Consider the following 26,426-nt stretch of genomic DNA (forward strand, 5'->3'; position numbering starts at 1 on the left):
GGCAAGTGATATGTTGTTTTCCTGAGAGAAAATGGGAGTTCCACTAAAAGTAATGATAACAGAATTTATTTATTTCCCCTGCTACAGTTAGTGATCACAGGTAAATTTAATTACAGTTTAAATTACCTAGTTTTAACTAAGCCAACCATCTCAAAATGATCACATATCCTGGAAAAATTGCCGAGAGGAAATTGCCGATTCAATATAGTTGCCAAGATACAAATGCAAGCAAATAATATAAAACTGTGAGAAGTGTTTCTTCTTATATTCCTGGCATAAACATCTCCTTAACACTTATTTTTAAATTTATTTCTACCTCATCCTTTTTAGGTTCAGTCGTTATGTATTTTGTAATATATTACTTTATTATAAAAATATACATGGTACATTTAGTTCAATGTACATATAGTACCTTTTGATTTAATCTAAGGGTTACTACTTCCACATTTGTTAGATAATGTCCTATTCTGGGTATGTTTTCTTATGTACTAGGAAACCTCCCAGTCTCAGGCAAACTAGGATTTTTGGTCACTCTACAATTTTTTTTTTTTTTTTTTTTTTTTTACTGAGCGGGATGTATCATCATCATCATCATCATAAACTACAGAGAATACTGTTTAAACTATCTCTTCACCATTTCTCCCAAGAGGTAGAAAACTGGCCCAACTATTATTGACAAGTCTGATTTCTTTGTCTCATATTTTGAAGTGATTCAGCAAATTCTGGGAACACACACTTATTTGAGTTTGACAACCCAAACTTGTCCTAGCAGGACAAGAGAATCTCCAGAAAAATGCACTACTTAAATCTTGAGTTAACTATTCTCAGTAGTTTGAAAAAGCTAAGCCTAGAGCAGTTTGTCTAGCAATTCCAAACTAACTGAAATAGGAGGGTTACTTAGAGTCGCTATTAACAGTCTACTCAGAGTAAAGGAACCTCAAGCAATGACAGGCTTCCCAAGATGTCCTGTCAAGAGGCTGTTGTTAAGATCACAAGACAGGCTTCCCAAGATGTCCTGTCAAGAGGCTGTTGTTAAGATCACAAGAAATAAAAAAGACATATCCTTGGCCCAGAATTTTCTCTTCTTGACAGTAAGAGGAAGACCCACTAATAAGATGGAGACGCTCTGCCTTTCTAGCCTCTGCTCATAGCTTTAGCATGGACCAAAGTCCTGTGAATAGACTCCATTTTCTGAGAACTGTCATGACTTGAAAGTTCCTATAGCAGTGCTAATTTAACACTCTTTGACAAGTACTTCTTCATCAGGAAATATGCTTCTGTAAAAAAATTTTTAATTTTAAATTTTAATCTGACTTAAAGAAAATCATATGCTCTTGAATGAATAAGAAGTATAAGGGGATAAATGAGTAATTATATTAAAAATCAGAGGATGTTTTAATTATTAATGAAAATGTTTAATTAAAAATCCGTGAAGATAACAAAATGATAAACAATGCAATAGGTAGAAAACTCTACATACATGTGAATTTACCTTTAGGTTATTTCATACCACAAGTTAAAAAACAAGTAATTATGAATGAGAATTTTAACAATGCAGTAGTTAAACAAATAGCAAAAGCTTACATTACTAAAAAGATAAGACTCTATATGCATGACGTCAAATAGCAATGTGATGGTTAATTTTGTGTGTCAATGTGGCTAATCTACAGTGACCAGTTGTTTGGTCATACTAGTCTAGATGTTGCTTTAAAGATTTTTTTTTTTTTGTAGATGTGATTAAAATTTATAATCAGTTGACTTTAAGTAAATCAGATTATCCTTTTTGATGTGAGTGGATCTCATTCAACCAGTTGAAGGCCTTAAGAACAAAGATGAGTTTTTCTAAAAAGAAATCCTGCCTCCAGACTGCAACATAAAACATTTTGCCTGAGTTTCCAACATTTGGACTAGACACTGCAACAGCAACTCTCACTTAAATCTCCATCCTGACAGCTTACCCTAAAAATTTCCATTTGTTAGCCTACAGGATCCTGTGAGCCAATTACTAAAAATCTCTCTCTGCCTCTCCCCATCCCACTCTACCTCTTCCCCTTTCTCTCCTTCTCCCTCTCCATGTCTCTCTCCCCTATTGGTTGTGTTTCTCTGGAGAACCCTGACAGATATAAGAAGATGTAAATATAAAACTACTTGGCTTCTTTATAAAAAATAGCATCAATTGGCCAGGCGCAGTGGCTCATGCCTATAATCCCAGCACTTGGGAGGCTGAGGCAGGTGGATTGCTTTGAGCTTAGGAGTTCAAGACCAGCCTGGGCAACATGGCAAAACCCCATCTCTACAAAAAAAATGCAAAAATTAGCCAGGCATGGTGGCACGCGCCAGTGGTCCCAGCTACTCGGGAGGCTGAAGTGGGAGAATTGCTTGAACCCGGTAGGTGGAGGTTGCAGTGAGCCAAAATTGCACCATTGCACTCCAGCCTAGGTGACAGAGTGAGACCCTGTCTCAAAAAGAAAAAAAAAGTATCAATCACCCAGCTATGTGGAAATTCCTAGATATCTGACAGTATATAGCAAACAACGTTCAGTTCTATTAAAAATACATTTATAATGATTAAAAATAGTACATATATATATATACACACACACACACACACAAATATGTCTGTGATGGTTAATATTAAGTGTCAACTTGATTAGATTGGAGGATGCAAAGTATTGTTCCTGGGTGTGTCTGTGAGAGTGTGGCCAAAGAAGATTAACATTTGAGTCAGTGGACTGAGAAAGGCAGACCCACCCTCAATGTGAGTAGGCACCATCCAGTTGGCTGCCACTGTGGCTAGAATAAAACAGGCAGGAGAAGGTGGAATGAGCTGACTTACTGAGTCTTTCAGCCTTCATCTTTCTCCTGTGCTGGATGCTTCCTGCCCTCAAACATCAGACTCCCGGCTCTTTGACTTTTGGACTCTTGGATTTACACCAGTGGTTTACCAGGGGCTCTCGGGCCTCTGACCACAGACTGATGGCTTCATTGTAGGCTTCCTGATTTTGAGGTTTGGGGACTTGGGCTGAGCCACTGCTGGCTTCTTTGCTTCTCAACTTACAGATGGCCTATCATGGGACTTCACCTTGTGATTGAGTGAGTCAATTCTCCTTAATAGACCCGTTTCATATATGCACATATCCTAGTAGTTCTGTCCCTTTAGAGAACCCTGCCAAATACAGATTTTGGTACAAGGAGTGGTTCTAGAGGAATAGAATTTTAAGGATTGATTTCTTTAGTTGGTTTTAGGGTTTCCGGAGTTGGATGCTTAATCTGATTAGACCCAAAGCAAGCAATGTACCTTCACTGTCCTACCTGGGGGTATATCAGCTCTCCAGCTTTGTGTCCTAATCTTGTTTGCAGAAATATTGATCACTTTTCCCTTTCACAAGATATCACATTGGCCCATTACATTGATAACATAATGCTGATTGGATCCAGTGAGTAAGAAAAAGCAAACACACTGGACTCACTGGTGAGACATTTGCATGCAAGAGGATGGGAAATAAACCCCATTAAAATTCAGGGACCTTCTACCTCAGTGAAATTCCTAGAGGTCCAGGGCTGTGGGGCCTATGGGGATATTCCTTCTAAGGTGAAAGATAAGTTATTGCATTTGGCCCCTCCTATAACCAAGAAAAAGGCACAATGCTTAGAGGGCCTATTTGGATTTTGCAGACAACACATTCCTCATTTGGGTGTGTTACTCTGGCCCATTTATTGGGTAACTTGAAAGGCTGCCAGTTTTGAGTGTGGGTCTAGAATAGGAGAAGGCTCTGCAACAGGTCCAGGCTGCTGTGCAAGCTTCTCTGCCACTTGGGCCATATGACCCAGCAGATCCAATTGTGCTTAAGGTGTCAGTGGCAGATAAGATGCTGTTAAGAGCCTTTGGCAGGCCCCCATAAGTGAATCACAGTGGAGACCTCTAGGATTTTGGAGCAAAACCCTGCCATCTTCCTCAGATAATTACTTTCATTTTGAGAGAAAGCTCTTGGCCTTTAAGTGGGCTTTAGTAGAAACTGAACGTTTGACTATGGGTCATCAAGTTACCATGCAACCTGAAATGCCTATGATGAACTGGGTGGCCCGTCTAGCCATAAAGTTGGGCATGCACAGAAGCATGCCTTTCTGACCCATCTAGCCATAAAGTTGGGCATGCATAGAAGCATTTCATCACCAATTGGAAGCAGTATATACATGATGGGGTACAAGCAGATCCTGAAGGCACAAGTAAGTTACATGAGGAAGTGACTCAAATGCCCATGGTCCCCACTCCTGCCATCCTGCCTGCTCTCCCCCAGCCTGCATCGATGGCCTCATGAGAAGTTCCCTGTGATCAGTTGACAGAGGAAAAGAAGACTAGGGCCTGGTTTACAGATGGTTCTGCATGATATGCAGACACCACCTCAAAATGGACAGCTGCAGCACCATAACCCCTTTCTTGGTATCGCTGAAGGATGCTTGTGAAGGGAAATCTCCCAGTGTGCAGAACTTCAAGCAGTGCACCTGGCTGTACACTTTGCTTGGAAGGAGAAATGGCCAGATGTATGATAATATAGTGATTCATGGGCTGTAGCCAATGGTTTGGGTGGGTGGTCAGGGACTTGGAAGAAGCATGATTGGAAAATTGATGACAAAGAAATTTGGAGAAGAGGTATGTGGATGGACCTCTCTGATTGGTCAAAAACTGTGAAGGTATATGTATCTCATGTGAATGCTCACCAAAGGGTGACCTCAGCAGAGGAGGATTTTAATAGTAAGTGAATAGGATGACTCATTCTGTGAACACCACTCAACCTTCTTCCCCGGCCAGCCCTGTCATCACCCAATGGGCTCATGAACAAAGTTGCCATGGTGGCAGGGATGAAGGTTACACATGGGCTCAGCAACATGGACTTCCACTCACCAAGGCTGACCTGGCTACAGCCACTGCTGAGTGCCCAGTGTGGCAGTAGCAGAGACCAACACTGAGCCCTTGATATGGCACCATTCCTTGGGGTGATTAGACAACTATCTGTGGCAGGTTGATTGCATTGGACCGCCTCCATTACAGAAAGGGCAGTGATTTACCCTCATTGGAATAGACACATACTCTGGATCTGGGTTTGCCTATCCTGCACACAAAATGCTTCTGCCTAGACTACCATCCGTGGAATCGCAGAATGTCTTATCCACCATAATGGTATTTTACACAACATTGCCTCTAACCAAGGCACTCACTTTATGGCTAAAGAAGTGCAACAGTGGGCTCATGCTCATGGAATTCACTGATCTTACCGTGTTCCCCATCTTCCTGAAGCAGCTGGATTGATAGAATGGTGGGATTGCCTTTTGAAGTCATAACTACAATGTCAACTAGTTGACAATACTTTATAGGGCTGGGGCAAAGTTCTTCAGAAGCTATATATTCTCTGAATCAGCATCCAATATACAGCTCAGTTTCTCTCATAGCCAGGATTCACGAGTTCAGACATCAAAGTGGCACCACTCACCATCACCCCTAGTGATCCACTAGCAAAATTTTTGCTTCCTGTTCCCATGACATTACATTCTGCTGGTCTACAGATCTTAGTTCCAGAGGGAGAAATGCTGCCACCAGGAGACACAAGAAGTATTTTGTTAAACTGGAGGTTAGGATTGCCACCTGGTCACTTTGGGCTCCTCCTACCTCTAAGTCAACAAGCTAACAAGAGTTACAGTGTTGGCTGGGGTGATTGACTTAAACTATCAGGATGAAATCAGGCTGGGTATGGTGGCTCACATCTGTAATTCCAGCACTTTGGGAAGCTGAGGCAAGTAGATCACCTGAGGTCAGGAGTTTAAGACCAGCCTGGCCAACATGGTGAAACCCCATCTACTAAACATACAAAAATTAGCTGGGTGCAGTGATGGGCACCTGTAATGCTAGCTACTTGGAAGGCTGAGGCAAAAGAATTACTTGAACCCAGCAGGCGGAGGTTGCAGTGAGCCAAGATTGTGCCACTGCAGTCCAGCCTGGGCAACAGAGACTCCGTCTCAAAAAACTAAACAAAAAAAACCAAAAAGATGAAATCAGCCTACTACTCCATAATGGAGGTAAGGAAGAGTATGTATGGAATATAGGAGACTCCATGGAGCATTTCTTAGATTTGTCATGCCCTGTGATTAAGGTCAATGGGAAACTAACAACCCAATCCAGGCAGGACTACAAATGGCTCAGACTCTTCAGGAATGGAGGTTTAGGTCACTTGGCCAGGAAAAAAAGTTCATCACCCACTGAGGTGGTTGCAGAAGGCAAAGAGAATACAGAATGAGTAGTAGAAGAAGGTAGTCATGAATACAATCACGTGACCAGTTGCAGAAACGAGGAATGTCATTGTCATAAGTATTTTCTCCTTATTTTGTTAAGAATATGTTTGTGCATGTGTACGCTTGTACTAAGAAAGTATCTTCATTTTATTCCCTCTATTTTTCCTTTATCATGTGACATAAGGTTTATTGACTTCATTTAGACATTTAAGTGTTGTTAACTTTATGTAATAACATTTAGGTTAACGATGAGAGCACTTCCAGTTGTACAAAGGATAGCTGTAAATTAGACATAATTATAGCCTTATTATTGTCTTTATTTGGAGATTATATATGATTTCAGGAGATGTGTATTTTTCAAGTAGACAAGGGGTAGACTTGTGATGGTTAAGTCAACTTTATTGAAGGATGCAAACTGTTGTTCCTGGGTGTGTTGTAAGAGTGTTGCCAAAGGAGATTAACATTTGAGTCAGTGAACTGGGAAAAGCAGACCCACCTCAATGTGGGTGGGCAACATCCAATCAGCTGCCAGCGTGGCTAGAATAAACCAGGCAGGAGAAGATGGAAGAACAGACTTGCTGAATCTTCCAGCCTTCATCTTTCTCTCATGCTGGACACTTCCTGCCCTCCAACATCAGACTCCAGGCTCTTCGTCTTTTGTACTCTTGTATTTACATCAGTGGTTTACCAGGGGCTCTCAGGCCTTCAGCCACACACTGAAGGCTGAATTCTCGGCTTCCCGACTTTGGAGATTTTGAAACTTGGACTGAGCTACTGCTGGCTTCCTTGCTCCTCAACTTACAGATGGGACTTCACCTTTCGATCGTGTGAGTCAATTCTCCTTCATAAATTCTGTTTTATACTTGCATATAAGCTAGTAGTTCTGTCTCTTTAGAGAGCCTTAATACAATAGCTGAAGGAAGCTGGAGCTTGCCTTAGTTGAGAAGAAAAATAGATAATTTACTTCACAGGAGTCAACAATTCAGCAGTGATGATTTTGAAAACTGAATTTATTAAATATTTTTTTCTTCAGAAAAAAGAAATGCCAGAATTGAATAATTCTCTGGTTTGTAGAGATGTTGTTGCCTATACTAATTTTGTATGGCTTTTAAAAGATATGCTGTTAACATCCTGTTATTTTCTATGGGGCATATTTAAAAATAAATCTCCAGAAGAGTGCGACTTTAATTTGCAGAACATATATTTACTTTTTAAAGGTTGAAAATTTAGTTAATTTTCCTTTTGAATTTAATTCATTGATTTATTTCCCCAACCACTGATTATGTCCATAATGTATAACATTATATGCTATCTGAAAAAACTTTCCTCAGTAACATTTTGTTTCTGAATGATGTTGATGGTATTCATAAAGGAAACTGCTAGTATATAAGGAAACTAATATCTGAAATGACTTTAGTTCTCTAAATGTACTATAACTAAAATGGAAATCCATTCTCATTAGAAAATTAAAGAGTGGAACACTTTGGTTATACATATGGATTTGTAATTTAAAATAATCTTAAGACTTTATTCTACTGCCATCCATTTTCCATACTACAATACATTTTCTGAGTTAAAACAAACATTAAATTTAGGTATCAGGAAAGAGTGTAGAAGATTCAATAAAGAATCAAACTGATGATAAGTTAAACAATAAACTATTCTTTTATTTTAACATTTGATAATTTCTTTTGTATATAAATGACATTAAAAGATTTTCAGAAGAAGAAAACTTAGGCTGAATGGATTAAAGGCTATCTGCTGAGGTGCTCTCCCCATTGGCTTCAGAAATGGATTTTCTGTCAAAAATGAAAACAAAACCAGAATAGTTAAGAGTTCAATTCATTTTCAATGGGAGAAAATAATCTGATTAATACTAAAACATTTTGATACATACGATTAGGTATAATAAGTTGTGGAGTCCCTAAAGTAAAAATAGAAGTTAATATTATAAAATGTTATAAAACAAGAAAAGATATTTCTTTGCTTTTGTGGCTTTTAGAATAAGACAATCAACTAACAAAAATTAGTTTGACTTTTTAACAAGAAAATGAAACCTTCCTACTCAATCCTACAGTATTTAAAACTCTTTATGATGCTTCCTACCAACAGTGTTATGTCAACAAATATTTCTTTTTTTTTTTTTTTTTTTTTTTTTTTTGAGACGGAGTCTCGCTCTGTCGCCCAGGCTGGAGTGCAGTGGCCAGATCTCAGCTCACTGTAAGCTCCGCCTCCCGGGTTTACGCCATTCTCCTGCCTCAGCCTCCGGAGTTGCTGGGACTACAGGCGCCCGCCACCACGCCCGGCTAGTTTTTTTTTTTTTGTATTTTTTAGTAGAGACGGGGTTTCACCAGGTTAGCCAGGATGGTCTCGATCTCCTGACCTCGTGATCCGCCCGTCTCGGCCTCCCAAAGTGCTGGGATTACAGGCTTGAGCCACGGCGCCCGGCCCCCCCTTTTTTTTTTTTTTTTTTTTTTTTTTTTTTTTTTTTTTGAGACAAAGTCTCGCTCTGTCGCCCAGGCTGGAGTGCAGTGGCGCGATCTCGGCTCTCTGCAAGCTCCGCCTCCCGGATTCACGCCGTTCTCCTACCTCAGTCTCCCGAGTAGCCGGGACTACAGGCGCCCGCCACCACGCCCGGCTAAGTTTTTGCATTTTTGGTAGAGATGGGTTTCACCGTCTTAGCCAGGATGGTCTGGATCTCCTGACCTCGTGATCCACCCGCCTTGGCCTCCCAAAGTGCTGCTATTACAGGTGTGAGCCACCGTGCCCGGCCATCAAGAAATATTTCTAAAATACCTCTTGTGTTGAAGGCACAAAAGTTAAAAACAGACAAAGCTATAAAGTAGTTAACTTTATTTTTCCCACTCTTTCATTCCCAATTCAAGTCCCTGAAGAAAGGTAATTTGTTCATGTTGAATTTTTTGTATGCCAGAACTATTCATTAACAATCTCATTCATTTCTGTAATGTTCCTTACTCCAAATATTTCTCAATGTCTTTTCCACATCAAACTTTCCTCCCCAGTTTACCATTCTAATAGCATCTAGCACTTCATTAGGAAATAATCTACTTAAAAAAATAATTAATTTTTTGACCTTCTACTACATATTCAGCATGATTCTAGCTTTGGATATAATGGTTACCAGGAAAAAATAAAATCCCTTTTATTGTGGAAAAATGAGGAGAGAAAAATCTATACTCAATTTTAAAATTAAATAAATAAATGAGTAAAAATGATAATGTCAGAGAGCAATGAATGCTACAAAATATAAACTGGGTTAAATGATAGAAAATTTGGAACTTAGTTATAGTAATAGCTAAAATGTATTGAAAAATTACTTTTTGGGAGGCTTAAATAATTTTGTGTATTTAATCAAATGTAATTCTCTTAATCACCTCTTGAGTTAAACCATCTGATTCCAAGGTCTATATATATCACTGTTATGCTATATTTCCTATCTCAAATAAGCAGCAAACCAAGATAAAATATGTTTTCTAATAAAGACTGATCAACAAAAAAGAGAAAAAGTACAAGTCAAAAGTAATAGGACATAAATGAAACATAACTACACACGAAGTACATGTAAAAATATAAGAGTATTTCATTGAAATGTGGATAGAACAGAAAATTTGCCAAAGTCTTCCACAAACCCAAATATCCCATAATGATTAAAAAAAATTAATCAGTAATTAAAATTACACAGAACACACTTGCATTAGAACAAAATAGCTTTACAGAGAATGTCTCCTAAACATTCAAAAATTAAATAATCAGAATCTTATACAAACTGTAACCAAAATACTAAAGGAAAAATTATTTCCAAATGCCAACTTTTTAAAATGAGGCTAATACAACCTTGAAGTCAAAATCAAGGAAAAATGCAGGAGGAAAATTATATGGCCAAGCACAATTCTAAAAATAAATGCAAAAAATTGTAAATAAAAAGTTAACAAGGATCTAGTCATCTCTTAAGGAAACCTCATGACCAAATTGGATTTATCACAAGAATGAAAGAATAACGTAATATTGTATTACTGGGACATCACTTAACTCCTGGTACCTTTTGAAATTTTACAGTGTAGCTGTGTTATATTAGAAACCCTTTGATACAGTTTACAACTTTAAGACATTAAAAGGAAAGAAATAGCATTTCAAGAGATGGAGGAAAAAATTGTTAAAGTTAACATTTATTCAAATTAAAAACTCAGCAAAATAAGGAAAAGAGAAAACTTTTATAACCTGGCAATGAAGACCAATGAAAATAATCTAAAACAAACATACACAATGGTGAAACATTGTCTCTGAATTCAAGAATAATAGAAGGGTGTGTCTACTGTTACAGCTTATGCTCAACACTGCACTGGAGAAATGAACTGTCTGTTAATATTTGTGAAATAAATAATGAATATAAAGAGTAGAAGAAAGAACAAAACTTGCATTACTTTTAACAGAAAAATGATTTGTCATCATATAAAATCCAAGAAAATCAATAAACTGTCAGAAATAATAAGAGAGTTTGGTAAAACTGTTAATAGACTAATATACAAAAGCATTTACATTTTTAAGCCAATAAAATCAATTATAAAATAAAATTCTAAAATATAATAACAAATATATTACAAAAAGGAATATAATTTAATGTGCAAGACCATCCTGTGGTACACGATGTGGAGATGGAAGATGGTTATATTGATGACTCCGATCCTGTGTAGGCCTAGGCTAATGTGTGTATTTGTATTTCAGTTTTTAACAAAAAGTTTAAACAGTAAAATAAAAATTGTAAGTGGAAAAAAGCTTATAGAATAAGGACATAAAGAAATAAAATACTTTGATATAGCTATAGAATATGTTTGTGTTTTAAGCTAAGTGTTACTACAAAAGAGTCAAAAAGTTTTTTTTTTTCCTCCTAGGAAGTTGTTGTTTAGGATCCTAATTCTAGTTTAGAGCTGCATTCTAAAGGATCTTGTCCATTGCCTTTTTCTAAAGCCAAGGAGAACCCCTGCCTTTTGGGTAACCTATTTGGTTTCCACTTTGGAGGTATATTCTAAAGTGTCTTCTCCCTTAATTTTTCTCCCAAAATTAATCTCAATTGGCTTGTCTGTGCATTTTTGTAAGAAACTTAAACTTTCATTTTTATAGATAAATGAGAGACCACCTCAGCTCTGAAGAGAAAGGACATTTTGTTACTCCCAGCTGCAAGCTGCCCCTTGGGTGACTGGGGGCTGAGTGGGAATCGTCTCGGTGGTTTACCCCTTTTGCCATGCAGTGGCCCTACGGGGAACCCTGAACAAAATTAGTTTTAAAAGACTCTTTCAAGAAATGCATATAGAGCTGTTCACTTGGCATTTTTAGCCTTCTCAGAGGTGATAGACCTCTGGAGAGAGAAACTGAGACACATAAGCAGGTGGAAATGACTCATTTGTAAAACACTGCAGTCTTATCCAAAATCAGCACACATTGATCTACCACACAAAAAAATCCTAGGCCACAGCTCCATTCCTCCTTTTAAGAAAAAAAAAAGTGGGCAACAATCTGAAAATGAGGAAAGACAAGGAGAATGATCCACTTTGGGGCGCCCTGTGAGTTTTAGGGTGCCTCTCTTTGCGAGTGTTTGTGCAAAATGAAAAAGTTTGAGGGCATGCCAAGATTACTAGTACTCAAACTAGTTACATATTATGGTCTGTTTTGCACATTTTAAGCTGATGGGCAAATTACATCAAAGAAAAATTCATAGCCCAAAGGTCAATCTGCAACTCAAGAGTTCCTAAGTTCTCTACTTCTCTATTTTCTTTTCTGCCTGCTTTAAATCTGCTGTTACTTTTCTACTGAGACAAAGCCCACTGTTTAGATCCAATCTTCTTCCTTTTTGTAAACCAGTGAGTTCGTATTAATATCTTATGGCTAGAGTTCTGAAATAAAAAATAGGATCTTTCTATGATGCGCATGTATGTGTTTATGTATTTTGTTATGGATTGTGGCCACAAGGTACCAAATTGGCTTAAGAGTAACCATAAATTAAATAAATAATAAGCCCATATGCTTTTCAAATTCACATGAATGTCAGGCCTCTGAGCCCAAGCCAAGCCATCACATCCCCCGTGACTTGCACGTCCGCAGCCCCTGTGACTTGCACGTATATGCCCAGATGGCCTGAAGTAACTGAAGAATCACAAAAGAAGTGAAAATGCCCTCCCCGGCCTTAACTGATGACATTCCACCACAAAAGAAGTGAAAATGGCCGGTCCTTGCCTTAAGTGATGACATTAACTTGTGAAATTCCTTTTCCTGGCTCATCCTGGCTCAAAAAGCTCCCCCACTGAGCACCTTGAGACCCCCACTCCTGCCCGCCAGAGAACAAACCCCCTTTGACTGGAATTTTCCTTTACCTACCCAAATCCTATAAAATGGCCCCACCCTTCACTGACTCTCTTTTCGGACTCAGCCTGCCCACACCCAGGTGATTGAAAAGCTTTATTGCTCACACAAAGCCTGTTTGGTGGTCTCTTCACAGGGACGCACATGACACTGACTTAAGTAAAATCTTTAATAAATAAACTGGCTTTAAAATTCTTGGTAAAGTAACATTAGAATTAGAACTGTAGCATTTTTCTTTCTGTTTATTGATCAAGTGGGTTCATGTTTATCCCTGGCAAATATTATAAGGTGTCAAAATTTTGCATAAGGGTTGTAAAACTATAAAGCCAGCCCAAAACAGAATAATCTTTGCTTGTGTAATTTTTGCTGAATAAGACATTTGGTATTGTTGGTTTAATGAAAACAGCTACATACTGAATTATTGGTAAAATACTCATATAGTCAGCCTTAAGTTTATATCTTGAGTAAACACCCACAATTCATAGGCTGTAAAAATGATTAACAGGGAAATAATTTTAAATGATGACTATCAGTCTTTATAAATACACTAGGTGAACTATTAAATAAATTAATGAGGTAAATGTAATAGAATAAATGTTTGTAAACACACTTGTCTAAAGTTTGTTTGAATCTAAAGTTATATTTAACATTGGATATTCATTAACTGGGCAATGTCTAGTTTGAAAAATGATAGGAAAACATTTTTTTAAAAATGTGTTCTTATTGAAAGGTAAATAATGTTTGTTTAATTCAAAGGTTATTTAAAAGTTATATGCAAAAGAAGGTAAAAGGAACCAGGAAATAAGAGAGACTTAAAGGAAGTTATATATATTAAGAGGTATTTTTGGTAAGAAAGGTTAAAAAATATTTTTGTATGAGAAATAATCTTGTGTGGTAAATTTTTGTCCTAAAATAAACTATCTAGTTGTTTAAGAAAGGGGGATGTTTAAGACAAACCTGAAAATTCAAACTTTTCACGAATGGTCTGTGTAAGTCATAATAAGATTAGCCAAAAAAAAAAAAAAAATTTTTTTTAAGTTACATTTAAGTTGGCTATAGTTAAAAGGAAATTTTAATAGTCTTTCTAGAAATTGGACTTTGATATTAAAATACACTGATACAAGACTATAAAATTGGTTAGAACAAGCTGTTATTAAAAATATTGACTTTTAATGGAAGACATTTTTAATTTTTATTTTTTGAATTTTTAAGTTCTGGGATACATGTGCTGAATGTGCAGGTTTGTTACATAAGTATGTATGTGCCCTGGTCGTTTGCTGCACCTATCAATTAATTTTTAAATTCTATAACCTGTTTTAATTTTAATTTTAAAATTCTTTAGTTTGATGTCACAGAAGTTCAACTTACGCTGTACCCTGCTGCTTTAGCTCTTTCTAACTTTTGAGAAGTCCTGGGATGGTAACTCTTTCCTTCAATTTTAGTTGGCTCCTGTAACTTTTTAAAATTAATAGTCTAAAGTAAGGAAAAGAATATATGAAAACAGGCAAATAAAAAATCTTATAGGATCTGCTTTTGTTTGTATGTCTGTTTTATCTGTATGTTTATATGTGTCATATAAAAGTGATATTTCACTACCAAAATATGCAAGAGCTCTAATTAGTTGGCTTAAAGAGAAGTAAGTGCATATGAAACTAATAGAAGCTAACTCTGATACCTTTTAGTTCACATGACTTTAGTAATATTCATTCAGATTAATTTGGTAAATTTAATCTCAAAATTATCTCCAGTAGTTTAAAATCTCAAAGTCATGTTATGTTAAGTTAAATAATTTGTTTTTCCCCACTGGGAATTTGGGATGTTAAAAGCTAAAATAGCAGGAGAGTAAAAAGTGTTTTTTTTTTTTTTTTTTTTTGGTGAAGTTTATAGAAACATAAGGATGTGATTTTTGCTAAAGAGAATATAATATTTTTGTTAGTTTAGAGGCTATTTGAGTATCTTTAAAATAAAGGAAACAAATATGCAGATAATACCAAATGGATGAAGAGAAAATTATAGGGTGGGGAGTAAGAAACCTTTGACTCTTGGGTGGCTATGTGGTCACCCATATTAAGGAGCTGCAGCTGGACTGCATTCAGTTACTAAAGGTAAAAGTTGCCAGTGCAATTTAGAGATGAATCATAGTCATACTCCCAGAGAGTTAGTTCACTGAATGTGTAAGAAAATGCAGACTACTAAGAAAAAGGCAAAATATTCAATCCCTTGGTTATTGTTATTTGTAATAGGTATAATGAAAGTGAAAGAGTGCTGTGTTTGGCCTGAAGGCTGGACCAAATTCAGATGTAAGTTAGCTCAGGCCACTATCCTCAAAGCTACCCACAAAGGGAAAAATTAACCAAGGCCAGTAAAAATTACCTCTAAGACCTGCGGTTACTAAGAAAATAGTCAATGTTGGCGAGGGGCAAAACCAAGCAACTATTAAAACCAGAGGGTATAAAGTAAAAAAAATTCTTCCATTTGGTAGATTCATATCGTCAGATTCCTGAGAAACCTTTAGTATAATGGATTGTAAAAATAACTACTTTAAGGACAGTATCTTTAATTTTAAATGCTATGCAATGAAAGAGCATGTTTGGGTCAATGTAGGACCCGTAGCTCACTATTAAACAATTGATGAGTATACATGTGATATGGATGCACAGGAGGTTATTCCTGAGACAATGACCAGTCTAGTGGATTGGATAAATGCTACTGTAGGTTCTGTTTACCCTGAGAAGGAGACTGCCCAACTCTTCCTGTAAAATGCCAAGTGGAGGACCCCAGATGAGGCAGCTGAAATGCTTCATATGCAAGCCATGTGGGACTGGCTTTATGATGATGAGGATATTCACTCACCAAATATGGCTATTACCAAGGTCATGGTAAATGCTGTGCTTAAGGGAGCTCTTTTTACAGGGCACCCCAGATGACATTACTCCTATAGAACTGAACAACTGTTTGAGAAAACTTATCAAATTTGCTTTCCTTCATGGGTCTCAGAGATGCTAATAAAACATTAAGGTAATTAACAACAAAAAAGAGAAAGGTAAAAGGGAGTCAAAGGACTCATCTCAGAAGAGTGGAAATCTTTAAATGGTTATTAATAAATGAAATAAATAAAATGAAAATTCATGGAGTTCGAGGTCTTTACAACACTATCAAAGACTGGGTGGACCAAAGGCAATCACTGTCGATCCTCCAACATTAAATAGCACCACACCAGTGTTCTGCATTTGCCCCCAGATTGGGGAAATTTAAGAAAAATCAAAGGACAGATATTATAATGAGAAAGCTGACATTGCCTGGGGCACTGTTGAGGCAAATTTAGATGAAGATTGACAAAAGAGACTGAGTTTCTTGGCTTAATTCCCTGCTGGGAACCTAAATACATATTCATTAGTAAAGGTAAAATAGTCTAGTGGTAGAGAAGAACATTTCCTAGGACCAGAACATAAAAATGTAAAGGTTGATAGTATTATGAGATTTGAAATGTTGAAACAGGCTTTACGTAAGGTAGTTGTGACCTCCTTTACCTACATGTCTTATGAAACTGGGTATTAGATCTCACTGGGGATGTTTCCCTATGTAATACTATAAATCTGAAGGCATGAAAATCTGCCCTTTGTGAAATGTTAACTGGATATGCTAAAAGAACTAGTAAGGCTGCCCGAGCCCACAGAATATAGGGTAGAAGCTGAGTGCTGCTCAGGACAAATCTTCCACTTGGTAACTCCTTATGGAGCATTTATTGGGGCCTATGGCAAATATCTGTGAGCATTTCTTAATGACAACTACAAGGACTGTGGACTAGAGAATTTCCACTTATGGGGCATTTACTGCCTTGCTATGGGGTGTTAACTGAAGCTACCCTTGTGTTAATATAAATAATGGTGCCCCAAAAATTTTATGATAAAATAAAAATGGTTTATATAGGATCTTGCTACCTGGGGAAACAAGGAGGAGGTCATGACCAGGAGGCCTCTTTTGCCCCTAGGTCTCACTCTATGTGAGGAGCTGCTAGATTCTACAGTTCCTGATAAACAGCTCTCATCTGACAAGAGCTACTTGGCTTGTGAATAGAAGTTCCAAGGTGAACAAACAGCATCTTATATCGAGGGCTGCTTCTCTGGTTAAAGAAGAGGCAAGAAAATCTTTTTCTTTTGAGTGACTTATGGTTTAGAGTAATTGGGTAAAGTACACTTTTGTGAGAAAATTTACCTTTCTCTCTACCTGAGTTCTCCAAAATTCAAAACAGTTCCTGAGTATTCTGATTTTATGACAATATAGTTATTTGCGTAAATCTACTAAGAGTCTTCTCTTTTCAAAAAGCACAATAGAAGACACTGGTTATTTTACCAAGGCTTTAACTAGAATAACATATGTTTAGATAAAATTACAGCAAAGCCAAATTGAAAAAAGTCTATATGGCCAATCAATTCTTGTTGCACTTTATGCGAATGATCAGGCCAAATAATAAACCTAAAACTTACTTTGCACACAAATTGGTTTTACTATAATTTCTCTTTAGTAGTAAAGGAGGATTAGAGAAAGAGGTAAATTGTTTCAAAGGAAAACTGTAACACTTGTTACTCAATTCTGGTGCTGACTTTTGTTGTTGAATGCAAATTGAATTATGAATCTCTCTTTGCTACAGTGATCCTCTAAAGAGTACCAGGTTATAATTTTTTATGTTTTTAGTTAGTGCTCTAGGGGAATAGTTTCCTTTTTCTGTTCTAACACACACATTCTTTTTTAATTGTCAAATTATTAATGTGATTGATCGCTCATGGTTTTCCTTCTTCCAGGAAAACCAGAATCATGGCATTCTGAGGACTACAGATGATTTGACAAAACCTGCAAATCTTCCTCATTTGGAATCCCATTGAGCCTGATCTGCTTTTCATTGCATATGCTCTGTTGCTAAAACAATACAAATACCCTCCCACTAGGCCCAGGGACTGTTGTGCAAGAGGTGGTTGCATGAGATTACAAGGGCTGGTTTTGAGGGATATAATTAGTTCAGCTCTTCTCGATCAAGGATAGGTACACAGATGCCTAAACAGCTGGTAAAACAGGAACTTTGCCTTCTGAGCTCTTATGTGGCACCTTTTAATCCATTCTAACCATAAGTAATTTGCTGCTTCCTGTAGAATTTTTTTTTTTTTTTTTTGAGACGGAGTCTTGCTCTGTCACCCAGGCTGGAGTGCAGTGGCCGGATCTCAGCTCACTGCAAGCTCCTCCTCTCGGGTTCACGCCATTCTCCTGCCTCAGCCTCCCGAGTAGCTGGGACTACAGGCACCCGCCACTTCGCCCGGCTAGTTTTTTTTTTTTGTATTTTTTAGTAGAGATGGGGTTTCACCATGTTAGCCAGGATGGTCTCGATCTCCTGACCTCGTGATCCACCCGTCTCGGCCTCCCAAAGTGCTGGGATTACAGGCTTGAGCCACCGCGCCCGGCCTTCCTGTAGAATTAACAACAAATTATTACTGAAAGAATATAAAGATACCCATGACAAAGCCTCCTGGGTATAATACTCCCAGTTGTGAGATTTATGCAGATAATTATATATAAAAAATTTTTATCAGACACCTTAGGACACATTACTAAAGACAACAAAAAGAAATGTGGCACAACAAAAATCTCTAAATTCCTTAGCTTAAAAGGTTTTAATAATGCTTATGTTTTGTGTAGCTAATTGCTGTTAAGTCTGTAACTAAAACCAACATTATAGCAGCTCAACGTATAGAAGTTAAAGGTAAGTCAATTTTATATCTTCACCTTTGTGTTTTTGTTGGTTGGCTTTTATATTACTTTAAAAAATTTAACAGTTAGTGAATGCCTGTCCATGTCCATTCCCATCTGGGCTGTAACATTTAAATTGGCTATAAATTTTTGGATCTAGGTCCTTTGGCAATAGGGATTCCGCTGAGGGACAGGATGAACCTGGGGCAGGCAGCCATGCCACCCTGGCAAAACTATGGGATAAAGTAAATGTTTACTGGCCGTTGACTTTGCCTCTGGCAAATGTTGGCCAGAAGGAGGATAATGTAAACCAGAACTAGAATTCTAAGTCCCCCAACCATCTGAATGGACCCCTACTTTTGGCAAAGGGCATTCCAAAGTTAACCTGAAAAACTAGTTCAGGCCATGATAGGAAAGGGGAGGTCAGACATGTCCTGTTATACCTTCCTCCCTTTTTGGAATTCAGAAAAAGCTTTCCAGCATTAACACCAATACAGATCTTAAGTCTAATAGAAGAGACTCTTTCAATCTGATAAGAAGCATTTACAATCTAGTCTCTCAGAAGCCTGATACCTTGAGGTTTCATCTACTTAATAAACCCTTGGTCTCCACAACCCCTTATCTTAACCCAGCTATTCCTTTCTATTGATTGTAAGCCTTTAGACAATTACTTAACCAATTGCCAATCAGAACATCTTTGAATCTACCTTTGACTTTTGACTTGCAAGCCCCACTTCCAGTTGTCTTGCCTTTCTGGACAGAACTAATGTATATCTTGCATGTATTGATTGATGTCTTATGTCTCCTTAAAATGTGAAAAACAAGTTGTAGCCTGACCACCTTGGACACATGTTCTCAGGGTCCCTGAGGGCTGTCTCACAGGTCATTGGCCACTCATATTTGCTCAGAATAAATCTCTTCCAATATTTTGCAGAGATTGACATTTTGTTGACGCATGGCTCCATTTTTTTTTTGCTCTGGTCTCACTGCCAAAAATTTATACTTTTAGCCTTTAAAATCATATTTGTTTTGAGAATGAAAAAGTTGATCATGAAAGAGAAACATGTTAGTTTTAAATCATAATTACTTTGGACATTGACTAACAAATTACTTCGGAATGGATCACTATTCTAATAACTAATAAAAGGAGGTCAATGAAAGCAAGTAAAAATAAGAAGCATTTCAACACATAGTTATTTTCAGTGCAGCAGCAAATTGAATCATGGTTGTACCTCCTTCCTTTATGCTCTTTAGCTTCAGAGGGAGAGTAGTCAGTGAAGACAGCAAGAATCATCTGAGTTTAAGTATTAAAATTTATGACAAATGATTTATATCATCAGATAACAACAATCAAATCTTGTCCCTAATTTGTAAACTTGAGAAGCCAAATTTTAAAATATAATAAATATATGGAAACTTTACTCTTTAAATATAATATTATTTTTTGCTTACTGCAGAGGTTCTTTACACATTTATCTTCTTTCGAGCAGAGAGAGCAAGATTCTCCTTTAGTGTAAGGAGGCATATTTGCAAAATTTCCTCTGTAAAAAAGAGAAACATTGATTAGTCAAGTGGCTGTTAATTTCTCCAATTTTTTTCACGCATGTATGCAAGTTGTTTTAGTCATTCATTAAGTCATAAACGTTGAAAACGAAAAATAATATGTCTCAATTTTATTTTCATTTCTTTTGTTAAACTATTAAAACAATTCCTTACAGAATGAACCACATGGAAGTTCTATTCTTGAATATTCTATAGAACAATAATGAGATCTGGACCCAGTGTAATTATGCATGTGATGGTTGCAAAGTTTTTGTCATAGATAGTATGACTATTTCTTCATTCGGTACATGAAATAAGTAATATTTAAATTGCAAACATAAACATGTGTTTCATGTTTTAATTTTAAATTATAATATCATAGTCCTTATCTAGTTCTCTTTGATGATGTATGACTTGACAGCTATTATGCCTGATTTTTAATAGTATAAGTCATAAATTTTTCAAAGGCTCTTTATCTTCTATCTGTGAAAGACTTAAAAAATGTGTTACTTAGAGTACACACATAAAAACATAACAACATGAGTAGTATTCCATTAAAGAATATGCCACAATTTAGTTATATATTCTTCCATTGATGGGCATTTGGGTTGGTCAAGTTTTTGGTCACTACCAATAGGGTTGCTATGAATGTTCAAAGCATTCATACATACATCATTACAGGGACACAGATCTAACAGTGCGTGAGAATACCATAGCCTTCACATTGTCCCCAGCATTTGGCATGGCCACCCTCTAGCCATTCTAATAGTAGTGTAGTGGTATTTATTGTGACCTTAATTTGTATTTTTTAAATGACTAATGATGTTGAGCATTTTTATGTGTGTATTTGTTACCTATATATCTTCTTTGTATTAAAAACATTAAGATTGAGTTGTAAGTTTTCTTTATATTGAGTTGTGAGAATTCTTCCTATATTCCAGGGTACATCCTTTATTTGATATATGTTGCTGTTATTGTTGCTGTTTACAGACTTTCTTCCAGGTGGCTTGTCTTTTCATTCTCTTAACAGTGTCTTTGAATAGTAGTTATTTTTAATTTTAATGACATTAAATTTATATATCATAGTTTTAGTGTGGTAGTTTAAAAATCTTTGGCTATCTGAAGGTCATAAAGGTTTTTGTTCATCTTTTCTTCTAAAATTTCTGTAGTTTTAGATTTTACATTTAGGTCTGTTGATATGGTTTGGCTCTGTGTCCCCACCCAAATCTCATATTGAATTGTAATTCCCATGTGTTGAGGGAGGAACCTGTAATCCCCACGTTTAAGGAGGGAGGTGATTGGATTATTGGAGTGGTTTCCCTCATGCTGTTCTTATGATAGTGAGTGAGTTCTTATGAGATCTGATGGTTTAAAAAGTGTTTAGAAATTCTTCCTTTACTCTTCTCTCTCCTGCTGCACTGTAAGGAAGGTGCTGGCTTCCCCTTCACCTTCTGTCATGATTGTAAGTTTCCTGAGGCCTCCTCACTCACGTGGAACCATGAGTCAATTACATCTCTTTCCTCAGCTAAAACGGGCTGAGGTACAGCTTCAGCTCTTGCTTCAGAGGGTGCAAGCCCCAAGCCTTGGTGACTTCAATGTGATGTTGAGAGTAGCAGAAGGCAGCCAAATGCCTAGGCAGATAGGCTTGGGTCCCTGGTGAAACCCCACCTTCAAGCCAAAGACAGTTTATAACCTGAAAGCCAAGCTACAAGTTAAATATTTGGACTGGATTGAGAACTTGTTTTCTTGTTTGGTGCACTTTCCTCTGATTGATACCCACCCTTCACCTATTTTACATATGCCAACCCTTTCCTAATTAGTTTTCTATACTGTTGTCTTTACTTTAACTTTTTTTTTTTTTTTTTTTGCATATTCACAGACCAATCAGCACATACTCTTCATTCTGAGTCCATAAAAGGCCCCAGAACCAGCCACAAGGGGGTACTTTCCAGCCTTTGGGTAGGGGAACCATTCCCTTCTTGCCACATTTCTCTTTGTTGAGAGTTTCTCTTTTGCTTAATAAATTCTACTCCACTCACTCTCCAGTATCCACACACCTAATTCTTCCTGGTTGTGAGACAAGAACTCAGACCTATCTGAGCTAAGGGGCAGAAAGACTGCAACGTGTTGGGCCTGTGGGTGCACAGAAGTTAAGAACTGAAGATTGGAAACCTCCACCTAGATTTCAGAGGACGTATGGAAATGCCTGTATAACTAGGCAGAAGTCTGCTGCAGGGGCAGAGCCCTCATGGAGAACCTCTACTAGGGCAGTATGGAAAGAAAAGGTGGGATTGGAGACTCCACACAGAGTCCCCACTGGGGCACTGCCTAGTGGAGCTGTGAGAACAGGGACACCATCCTCCAGACCTCAGAATGGTAGATCCAATGGCAACTTGCACCATGCACCAGGAAAAGCCACAAACTTTCAGTAGCAGCCCATGAAGGAACTGCCCAAGGCTGTGGGAGCCCACCTCTTACATCAGCATGCCCCCAATATGAGACATGGAGCCAAAGGAGATTATTTCAGAGATTTAAGATTTAATGACTGCCCCACTGGATTTTGGACTTGTGCAGGGCCTGTATCCCCCTTGTTTTGGCCAATTTCTCTCATTTGGAATGGGAGCATTTACCCAATGCCTGTATCCCCATTGTATCTAGGAAATAACTAACTTGTTTTTGATTTTACAGGCTTATAGGCAGGAGGGACTTGCCTTTTCTCAGATGAGACTTTGGACTATGGACTTTTGAGTTAATGCAGAAATCAGTTAAGATTTTGGGGAACTGTTGGGAAGGCAAGATTGGTTTGGAAATGTTAAAAGACATGAGATTTCGGAGTGGCTGGGGGCAAAGTGATAGGGTTTGGCTCTGTGTCCCCACCCAAACCTTATCTCTAATTGTAATTCTTATGTGTTGATGGAGGGAACTATAATCTCCACATGTTGAGAGAGGGAGGTGATTGGACCATAGGAGTTTTCCCCCCCGTGCTGTTCTCATGATAGTGAGTGATCATGAGATCTGATGGTTTTAAGACTGTTTGGAAGTTCCTCCTTTTCTCTTCTCTGTCTTGCTGCACTGTGAAGAAGGTGCTTGTTTCCCCTTTGCCTTATGCCATGATTGTAAGTTTCCTGAGGCCATGTAGTCAATTAAACCTGTTTCCTTTATAAATTACCCAGTCTTGGATATTTCTTTATAGTAGTATGAAATGAACAAATACATCTACAATTCATTCTGAGTTAATTTTTGTCATTGTGTAGATCCAAGTTACTTTATGGATAACTAATTGTTCTAGTATGATTTATTAATTTTTTTTTCACTGAAATACCTTTGTTCATTTCTGAAAAATTAGTTGAAAATATGTGGTCAGCCATGTGTGGGTCTATTTCTGATCTCTGTATTCTATTCCACTAATCTATTTGTCTAACTTTATGCAAATACCACAATGTTGGGATTATTTTACAGTTTTAATAACTTTTGAAAACCATATTATTAGCACTTGAAAGCAATAGTATTAGTCCTTTAAATTTATTCTATTTCAGGTTGTTTTGGTTATTCAAAATTTTTGTGTCTCCACATGAATTTTTTGATCAACTTGTCAACTTATGTGGTAGAATTTTTGCTGGGATTGTCTTGAATCCATAGATCAATTCAGAAAAAAAAAAAGGACATCTTAAAAATACTGAGTCTTCTAACTCATGAACAACGTCTATCTCTCTAATTATTTGTGTCTTTGTTAGTTTCTCTCATGATATGCAGTTTTCAGTATATGTCTCTTTCTTTAGATAATTTATATTTTTGATGCTATTTTAAATGATATTTTCACTCAATTTCTGCTCGTTAACTGTTAGTATGCAGACATGTAATTAATTTTTGTATACTTATTTTGTATCCTAAAAGCTAAACTTATTAGTTTTAGATGAGTTTTGGTAGATTCCAGTGGATTTTCTATAGAGTAGCAATCAGCACAGTATGGCCCAGAGGCCAAATCTGTCCTGTGGTCTGTTTTTCTGTATTTTATATTTTATCTATTTTATGCAGTCTGTAAGCTAATATATATATATATTCACATACACACACACATATATATAAAATATATATTATAAACCATATTTTTAAACCATATATATAAAAAATATAATATATATTATATATGTTATATATGGTTAATATAAATGGGATAATTGAATATATGGTTTAAAAACATGTATAAAACCATATATAAATATATATTATATAATATATAATGTATATCATGTATAATGTATATAATATATATTATATATTTTATATATATATGCCAAGGACATGAACTCCTTCCTTTTTATGGCTGCATAGTATTTCATGGTGTATATGTACCACATTTTCTTTATCCAGTCTATCATTGATGGACATTTAGGTTGATTCCATGTCTTTGCTATTGTAAATAGTGCTGCACTGAACATACATGTGCATGTATCTTTGTAATAGAATAATTTATATTTTTCGGGGTATATACCTAGCAATGGGATTGCTGGGTCAAATGGTATTTCTGGTTCTAGATCTTTGAGGAATTATCACACTGTCTTCCACAATGGTTTGACTATTGTGGAGTTTACATTCCCACCATCAGTGTAAAAACATTCCTGTTTCTCCACAGCATCTCCAGCATCTGTTGTTTCTGGACTTTTTTTTTTTTTTTTTTTTTTTTTGAGACGGAGTCTCGCTGTGTCTCCCAGGCTGGAGTGCAGTGGCGCGATCTTGGCTCACTGCAAGCTCCGCCTCCCGGGTTCACGCCATTCTCCCGCCTCAGCCTCCAAGTAGCTGGGACTACAGGCGCCAGCCACCACGCCCAGCTAATTTTTTGTATTTTTAGTAGAGACGGGGTTTCACCGTGTTAGCCAGGATGGTCTTGATCTCCTGACCTCGTGATCCGCCCGTCTCGGCCTCCCAAAGTGCTGGGATTACAGGCTTGAGTCACCGCGCCCGGCCATTTTTAATAATTGCCATTCTGACTGGCATGAGATGGTATCAAATTGTGATTTTGATTTGCATTTCTCTACTGACCAGTGATGTTAAGCTATTTTTTTGTAGTTTGTTGGATGCATAAATGTCTTATTTTGAGAAGTGTCTGTTCATGTCTTTTGCCCATTTTTGAATGATTTTTTGTTTTGTAAATTTACTTAAATTCTTTGTAGATTCTGGATATTAGAACTTTGTCAGATGGATAGATTGCTAAAGTTTTCTCCCACTCTGTAGGTTGCTTGTTTACTCTGATGATAGTTTCTTTTGCTGTGTAGAAGCTCTTTAGTTTAATTGATCCTGGTTGTCCATTTTGCTTTTGCAATTGCTTTTGATGTTTTTGTCATGAAATGTTTGCCCATGCCCATGTCCTGAATAGTATTGCCTAGATTTTCTTCTAGGGTTTTTATAGTTTTGGGTTTTACATTTAAGCTTTTAATCCATCTTGAGCTAATTTTTGTGTAAGTTGTAAGGAAGTTGTCCAGTTTCAATTCTCTGCTTATGGCTAGCCTGTTCTTCTAGCACCATGTATTAAATAGGGAGTCCTTTCCTCATTGCTTGTTTTTGTCAGGTTTGTCAAAGCTTAGATGATAATAGATGTAAGGTCTTATTTCTGAGTTCTCTATTCTGTTCCATTGGTCTGTGTGTCTGTGTTTGTACCAGTACTATGCTGTTTTGGTTACTGCAGCCTTGTAGTATAGTTTGAAGTCAGGTAGTGTGATGCCTCCAGCTTTGTTCTTTTCTGCTTAGGATGTCTTGGCTACACAGACTTTTTTTTGGTTCCATATGAATTTTAAAATAGTTTTTCTAGTTCTGTGAAGAATGTCAATGAGTTTAATGGGAATAACATTGAATCTATAAATTACTTTGGGCAGTGTGGTCATTTTCATGATATTGATTCTTACTATCCATGAACATGAATGTCTTTTTCATTTGTTTGTGTCTTCTCCAATTTCCTTAAGCAGTGGTTTGTAGTTCTTCTTGAAGAGATCCTTCACTTTTTTTGTTAGCTGTATTCCTAGGTATTTTATTCTCTTTCTAGCAATTGTGAATGGGAATTTATTCATGATTTGACTTTCTGCTTCTCTGTTGTTGGTGTACAGGAATGCTTGTGACTTTTGCGTATTGATTTTGTATCTTGAGACTGCTAAAGTTGCTTATCAGCTTAAAAAGATTTTGGGATGAGATAATGGGGATTTCAAGATATAGGATTATATCATCTGCAAACAAAGACAAAGACAATTTGACTTTCTCTCTTTCTATTTGAATACCACCCCCCTTTTTTTTTCTCTTCCCTGATTGCTCTGGCCAGAACTTCCAATACTACATTGAATAGAAGTGATGAGAGAGGACATTTTTGTCTTGTACTGGTTTTCAAGGGGAATGCTTCCAGCTTTTGCCCATTTAGTATGATATTGGCCATGGGTTTCTCATAAATGGCTCTTATTTTTTTGAGGTATGCTCCTTCAATTCCTGTTTTATTGAGAGGA

General features: G+C 37.0%; 1 protein-coding gene across 2 annotated transcripts in view; it reads right to left on the minus strand.

Moving 5' to 3' along the window:
* Positions 1-7,931: 7,931 nt before the first annotated feature.
* LOC105473342 (GLIPR1 like 1) overlaps positions 7,932-26,426 on the minus strand; it is a 38,967-nt gene continuing 20,472 nt past the window's right edge. Inside the window, exons 4-6 of one of the 2 annotated variants that reach the window (XM_011727119.2) lie at positions 19,852-19,940; positions 8,183-8,209; positions 7,932-8,084 (exon numbers count right to left, since the gene is read on the minus strand). In XM_011727119.2, coding sequence (XP_011725421.1) covers positions 7,993-8,084; positions 8,183-8,209; positions 19,852-19,940 — 208 coding nt within the window. In that variant the 3' untranslated portion in view covers positions 7,932-7,992. The remainder of the gene's footprint in view (positions 8,085-8,182; positions 8,210-19,851; positions 19,941-26,426) is intronic. The other variant, XM_011727120.2, reaches the window with a different exon arrangement.

Source organism: Macaca nemestrina, chromosome 10, assembly GCF_043159975.1.
Source record: "Macaca nemestrina isolate mMacNem1 chromosome 10, mMacNem.hap1, whole genome shotgun sequence".
Classification (NCBI taxonomy): Eukaryota; Metazoa; Chordata; class Mammalia; order Primates; family Cercopithecidae; genus Macaca; species Macaca nemestrina.